Below are 6,811 nucleotides of genomic sequence, written 5' to 3' on the forward strand. Positions count from 1 at the left end.
CTGGAGGAAGAGATCTGGCCACTAAGCCCCAGACCTATCTGACACACAACTGTTTCTGATTTATCTAACTGGCCAATTTGTTCTTATTTTCTGTAAAACTAATCAAGGTTATAGTGAGCACCTTTGGGACCAAAAAAATGGTTTAATGCCATACCCTTAGCTACTATGTCCTTAACAGTGTGATTTTAAATTTAAAATGTGACTTATTATACTATGTCATTTCCTTTGGCACTTTTGTTGTTGTTGTTCAGTGTAAAAGAGGGGAAAAAAATCAAGAGATTGAGAACACAATTCAGGTTAAATGCTGCAGTAGGAGCCACAAACTCACACCTTGTGATTATCAGACTGTTACAGTTAAGTCTATAGGCTTTCCCCTAAAGCCTGAAGCTGGATGAACATTTACAACTATATATCTGCGCTTGAGAACATGACTGTAATCTGTCAAACTATCTACTTCTAATCTTTTAAATATTTTTATCTAGATTTATTTTGTTTTAGAACTTTGAAGAATGTTTCATTTAGGAAGGAAATAATCCTACTAAATTAAAAAAACAAAAACAAACAAACAACAACAACAACAACAAAAATTCACAAATTATTTCCTTAAACCAAAGCCAAGAGTTTATAGTATTCCTGGTACTAAGTACTGTGTCTAAGTCTGGGTTTTCAGTCACTTGCAATCTCTGCAGATTTATTGCTCCAGATTTAGAAATTAGGGTGTCTGACAAAACAGAAGCCCAGGTGACAATAGGCCCTGCTCTGTGCTCCCCAGCCTCCAAATGCACAAGATGCGACACTCAGGAAGGACGACTGGTCTGCGCTTGTCACAGCCTGGGTACAAACAGCTAGATCATTCACTAAGTATGCAGGTATTTATAATTCCGTGTCCAGAAAAAACAAAACCAAATGGTTCATTTGACATACTATTTTCCATGGAGTCTTGACTTTACAGCTTTCATTCAGGCACAATATTTTTAAACAAAACATTTCCAGTGGCATAGCCCCAACTCAATTACTTAGAGGCTTAGCTTCATGGGAACTGATATACACTGCATTCTTTTGCAGACCTGCCCCCACAGGTCCCTCAGCCTGGGTACTGCTGACATTATAGGCAGAGAGATACTACATGGTGGGGCTGTCCTATGCCTTGAAGGATTTCAGCATCTTTGACTTTCTCCAAGAAGTACCATGCCTACCTGAAGTGACACGTGTGACCGAAGTCCCCAAGGAACAAAGCCACCCTTAGCTGATAGCCACCACTATAGGCTAGGAACAGTGAGCTGGTAGTGGTGCCACAGTGCATGTCGCTGTTTATTTCTCAGTTCCCATACTCAGAACTGAGAGAACTCTAGTTATATAGTGACATCTGCCAGGATGTTGTGAAAGGCTGTGATGCTGTGGCTGAACCAGAAGCTCCCACCATGTAAAGGACGGGTTTACATTCAACACCCACCCAGGTGGCAGCCTTAGTTCTTTTAATAAACAGCTTTAGCGAGGGCTCCAAACAGAGTAAAATGTAAGTACCACTTGTGGTGTGTAAAATATAAGAACCATTTTCCAAACCAGGAGTCAGCTGACAGAGGACATCTGGGCCTTGTGCAGCTTACAGCTGGGAACAAGTCAGAGAAAGAACAAGGTCCGCAGCGGCAGCAACGGCGGCGGCAGCAGCAGCGGCAGCGAGGCATTACTCTTCTTTTCTTCTCCTGTTCCTCTCCTTTCTTTTCTCTTGTAAGGTTTTCAGGTCAGTCATCACATTCAAAGTCTTCCGTACCCACATAATCTAAAGGACATTTGGAGTCACAATTACAACTGGAACGCATATGCCTGACGAGACCCAGGACACAAATGTCTGCATCATACGTACCACTATGACCATGGCATTGAACATCAGTGGTGCTGAGAACACGAGAGAAATAAACATTCCCCGGGAGTCAAAATACTGATACTTTGCAAACAATCTGTTTCAGGAAAAAAAAAGTTACTAGATGCTCAGTGCTGGAAGGTAACAGAACAGCAGTTAGTGGTCTGACCTTACTGAAAAGTTCTCAAAATGCACACAAACAGCTTTGATGTTTCTCATGCATCACAGAGTAAGAGCTGCATTCCTGCTACATTAAGGAAGGGCTGTGTCTGGTACTTCCTGCTCCCAACCACCTTAGTGAAGTAACTGCCTTTCTCTGTAGGAGACTTGAGGGCTGCATGATTCCAACTTGCCCAAGGGTAAGGAGGCAGGCAGTAGAAGGCAGGACCTGTCTATGGGGTTCTCCTGCCTGGTAAAGTGGAAATAAGGTAGACAGCTGTTTTCACTGACCCAGTAACACTGACTGGGAACCTGCACCATGAGCTACGGTTATAGTGAGGAAACTTAAAGGCAGATTTGCTCTTGAAGGAAGCCTACCTTCTGGAGAGGAGGGGCAGCCCCGGTCGAATGCTAGCCTGACTGAAACCCAGCAGGGAGCGTGTGAATGTATGGGTGATGAGAGGTCAGGACTAGACTCTGACAACTCTGAGGTGGCAGTGGGCCATCAGGAGGGGCTACAGCAGAGGCCATGGGCATTGATACAGTTCTGTGCTTTTCTCTGAGTGATTACCTCACTGGGATGTTTGGAGTAATCTGCACTGAGAACCGAGATTCAGTTAAGACAACTCAGGTACCAGGGCTGGGGCTGGGAAGCAGGGAGGTAGCTGTGGAGGCTCTGGAGTGTGTAGGTAGAGGGTGGACACTTCCAAGAGGAAAGAGAGGAGGGCAGCAGGAAGTCTCAAAAGCACCACTTACTCCCGAATATTAACACATACTTAGTACTCTAAAACTCCGCTTCTGAATTCTGCAATTCCAATTACTTTATAATACCCCCAATATTTTCTTACAGGTTGCAACTTTATTGGCCAGCACGGTAAAGAGCTCATGTGATGCAGTCAATAAGATTATACCATACTTAAAACATCTCACTGCTCTAACTCCTCCTTGACCATAAGAAATTAAGCCAAAAGTTGTACTGGGGTTTTTGTTTAGTAACACAAATCCCAGTAACACAAAAAAGATTTTTTTGTTTGTTTGGCTTTTTATTTTATTCATTTTTTTGGTTTTTGAGACAGGTTTCTCTGTGTAGACCAGGCTGGCCTCAAACTCACAGAGATCCACCTGCCTCTGCCTCCTGAGAGTTGGGATTAAAATACCTTTTTTTTTTTTTAAAGGAGCGTTTAACTATTCTAATAAATAAAACTATTAGTCTTTGGTCAACAACAACAAAAATATTTAACTACTTGTTTCTTAAGGCCTAAACACACATATACAGGGTGCTCAATATTTATGGGGCCACAATTCTCGGCATCCTCCAGTTCCCTCTAAGTTTCATGCTTTCTCAAGAAAGTTCCATTTGACAATATCTCGGCAGAGGAAACTCCTAAGACAGCGTGAAAAGCTGACTTTACCTCCAATTCATTGCAGCCACTTCATTGATATACTCAGCACAATAGACTAACACTGCTAAGAAAGGACAGACGTGTTAGAACTTCATGACCAATCACAACAAGATAACACATTTTTACATACAGCAACTCAACAGAATGCCAAAAAATTTGCTGAGCAATGCAAATTCCACTTTAGCTATGACGTGGTAAGGACTATAAAAGTGTGAAGTTACAGAATATGCCCATTTAACAAGAAAAAGATCAAGACATATGTAAGACACCAAGGGTGTCTTACATATCAAACTCCATGAAGCTGTTCACACTGGCAGGCCCCAACAGGGTGGAGGTGGAACGCTCAGCATTAGAGCCTGAGCATTTATGAAGGTGAAGGAAGTGACTCTGATTTTTTTTTTTTACGTTGAGAAATAATGAGCCATGAAACATACGGAGCACACGGAGCAGTGTCTGCAGGGTCTTAAGAACACCTGTGTTATCCCTCTTCAAAACTGCAAGTGCAGAGACTGTTCTTAAGCTTAGAAAACTGTTCATCTTTCAAGGCGCTTCCCTGGAGGCTTCTGTCCATATTAACCCCGTAGACTGCTCTCATCCCAGCCGTCGTCTGCTCATACCCGTGTGCCTCCACACTGCTGCAGACACTCAGGCTCCTCAGCACACGTCATGGAGCACCTCAGTTCATATCAAAATAACCATCACGGCTGGCAGCGGTACATATAATCATCTGTGGTTAGCTACTGAATGGGGTTATCCCCAAGGAAGCTACATTAAGCTCAGAAGTCTATTTTGCTCACCAGTGTAACCCTAACATTTCTGAGGTAGAAAATTTCAAATGAAGAATGGCCACGATTTTTGTACTGTGAACACTTCACTCATTTTTCTAAGGTAGTGTCTTGCTCACATTTTCTGACTCTCTTAGTCAACTGATTAACTCTGTCTAAAATCAGATTTTCTACTTATCAAGCAAAATCTTCTTATCCTTCCAAGTACCTACAAAAATCAAGTATTTATACACTTGTAGCGACTCAGCTTTGAAACACTTAAGTTTCCCTGGATGTGGCCTCTGACCTGTGACCCAGCTTCCGACCCACCCCACACCCTGTATTTTAGGGGCTCTGACCACTTGTCCTCATTGGGGGCAGACCTCATGCCCAGGCCAGCCAGCTGTTACTAATGTTTTCTTACTGATATTTCACTAAATATCCTTTTGAACTGACTGAGGGGCCCAATATATTGACTGTCCCTATTTGGCCAAGTACCGTGATTTTTTATTGTGTGCCTACTTCCGCGCCATCTTTCTGCATTCCATAAACCTAATCCCTTCCCCAACTTCTCAAAGCTGTTATCCTTAAAACAGATCTAAAATAGAATTTTATGCATAGAATGCCTCTTGATCTGTAGTCTACTTTCCAGAGCAGGCAGGTGTGGGACTAAGCCTGGTGAGAAAACATCTGCATGAAAGCCAAGCTGCAGGACTGAAGTCAGGCAGGAAATCATCTGTGTAACAGTCAGCATTAGGAGAATCAACATCTCAGTGCATATGATGTTCTGCATCCTCCCTGGCGAGTCCAGAGCAAACGGAGGACAACCCTTGCCCCTCCCCCCCTCCCCACGCCCCTTTCAAACTCAATGTCCAAAGACGACTTCATGATTTCAATACAGAGTGGAAGGCGTGGGAAGCCCTGTGAAAACCATAATAAAAACAAAGCCAGGCCAGTATCACAGCAACGCGAGCACAGGGACTCAGATTTCTTCTACTCACTCAGACACAGGAAGTGCCCAATCTGTAGTTTATACCTCTGCGTTGAGAAGCACGTGAGAAGCAGGCACAGCAGGTGGAAGACGATGAGCCCTAGAAGCCAAGGCTCTGTCCAGTCTGTCTCCTGTGAGGACACAGCGTTAAGAGACCTGGAGGGCAGGGGGTGTGTCTGGGAAACTGTTTTCCTGTGGGTAGTGGGAGCTACTGCTCCCTACCCTTGAGTTTGGAGACTGCACAAACAGGCCAGGCCACCCAGGCAGACATGGGAGCAAGAAGGAAATAGAGAGGAAACAACAGTGTTTCGATTGCAAACGCATCCATATATACTTCATATAAAGATTTCAGAGTCTGAAACACACAGAATGGAAACCATCGCCCACTTGCCTCTTTTGGTTGGGTGGAATCTAATGGGTTACTATCATCCAAACTAACAAGCTAAGTAAAGTCATGTTGACCAATGCAGAGATGCACTTGGAGTGTGTCAAGCTGGCCAGACCAAGCACCCGGTAGGAAGAAGGAGCCTGGGAACGAGAGCCATCCGAACCTGCGGGACTGACTGTCCTCAGCATTTCTGCAACGCAATGCACCCAGCTCGCTAGGCAGTGCGCTCGCTAGGCAGTTCTTGGGGGGGCGGGGGGGGGGGTTACAGATGACCAGTGTCCATACCGGAAGGCTCAAATATTTGACTCTGTCCCCAACTAATACTAAGTTCCTAGTCCCAACTTCTCAGCACTTCCCATGCCCTTGTCCAAGGGCACTGCTCCTCAAGGAATGACCAGCTCCGGTATCTGCAGCCCTAAAGCTCTTCAGGACTGCTTGCGGTCCAGTGCACGTAACTAGGTACCGCTCAAGTCTTCTGTGCCACACCGGAAAGACAGCACGCTGAAGTCTGTCCAGAGACTGGTAGGGAAAACAGCGTATGCTGCCAAGACCTCACCACAGTGGACACACGGGGGTTAGCGACCCAGAGGGACTGCCTGTGCGAACCCGGGATCTGCCCCGTCCAGCAAAGCAAAGCGCGACTTCAGGATACAGCCCACCCGCGCCTGCGCAGTCCAGACGAGAGTTAGCGACTCCCCGCCACGTGCAGGCACCGCCCATTCCCCTTCAGCCAGCGAGTTACCATGATCACCGCGGGGATGCTGACAGGGAAGGCTCTGACTGAGAATGGCGACGACATCGCGCCAAGGAGCCCAGGCGCTGGGAGAGGTCCGCAGCTTCCCACAACCAAGAAAGTCGCCGAGTCATCTCGCGAGATCTACGGGTACGAACCTGGCACTTCGCTCTTCTCGCGAGAGTTCCGTGTTTGGTTTTTTTTAAAAAGGAGGTCCAACTTTCATTATTACTTTACTGTCTTTCTGTAAACTGTGTAAAAGTGCTTACCTAGTTCTGTTTCTCCCCAACTCCCCAGAAAGCTGAGGGTACTTAGATTCCACTACCGCAGCCGGCGGCAGGGGACAGTTTGCCAGGGTAGGAGGGTTTGCACCCTCGCCCCACAATCCGGTAAGTACTCTGTCTGCTCTTTACAAACCTGGATGGCTGCAGCATCCTCCCCACAGACCTGAGGTGAACACAACTTTCGTCCCACAGAAGCCGGCTGATGTCGGGCGCCTGCACCCCACACCT

General features: G+C 45.9%; 1 protein-coding gene across 1 annotated transcript; it reads right to left on the bottom strand.

Annotated features, from left to right (window-relative positions):
- Positions 1-606: 606 nt before the first annotated feature.
- Positions 607-6,433, bottom strand: TMEM18 (transmembrane protein 18). Its single transcript, XM_084792388.1, has 5 exons — positions 6,309-6,433; positions 5,189-5,309; positions 3,433-3,487; positions 1,865-1,958; positions 607-1,780 (listed from the first exon to the last, which is right to left on the bottom strand). Exons 1-5 carry the CDS (start codon positions 6,363-6,365, stop codon positions 1,685-1,687), a joined length of 423 nt encoding a protein of 140 aa, XP_084648514.1. The 5' UTR covers positions 6,366-6,433; the 3' UTR covers positions 607-1,684.
- Between the last annotated feature and the right edge of the window lie 378 nt (positions 6,434-6,811).

Source organism: Acomys minous (genome assembly GCF_964271855.1).
Source record: "Acomys minous genome assembly, chromosome: 8".
NCBI lineage: Eukaryota > Metazoa > Chordata > Mammalia > Rodentia > Muridae > Acomys > Acomys minous.

What these genes read in the sequence shown, in the direction of transcription:
- TMEM18 (XM_084792388.1), bottom strand. Translation starts at nt 6,365, where the DNA reads ATGTCGTCGCCATTCTCAGTCAGAGCCTTCCCTGTCAGCATCCCCGCG. An exon ending in GCATCCCCGCGGTGATCATG is followed by an intron (nt 5,310 to 6,308) that starts GTAACTCGCTGG and finishes GTGTCCTCACAG; the next exon opens with GAGACAGACTGGACAGAGCC. An exon ending in TGGGCACTTCCTGTGTCTGA is followed by an intron (nt 3,488 to 5,188) that starts GTGAGTAGAAGA and finishes GTCCTTTCTTAG; the next exon opens with CAGTGTTAGTCTATTGTGCT.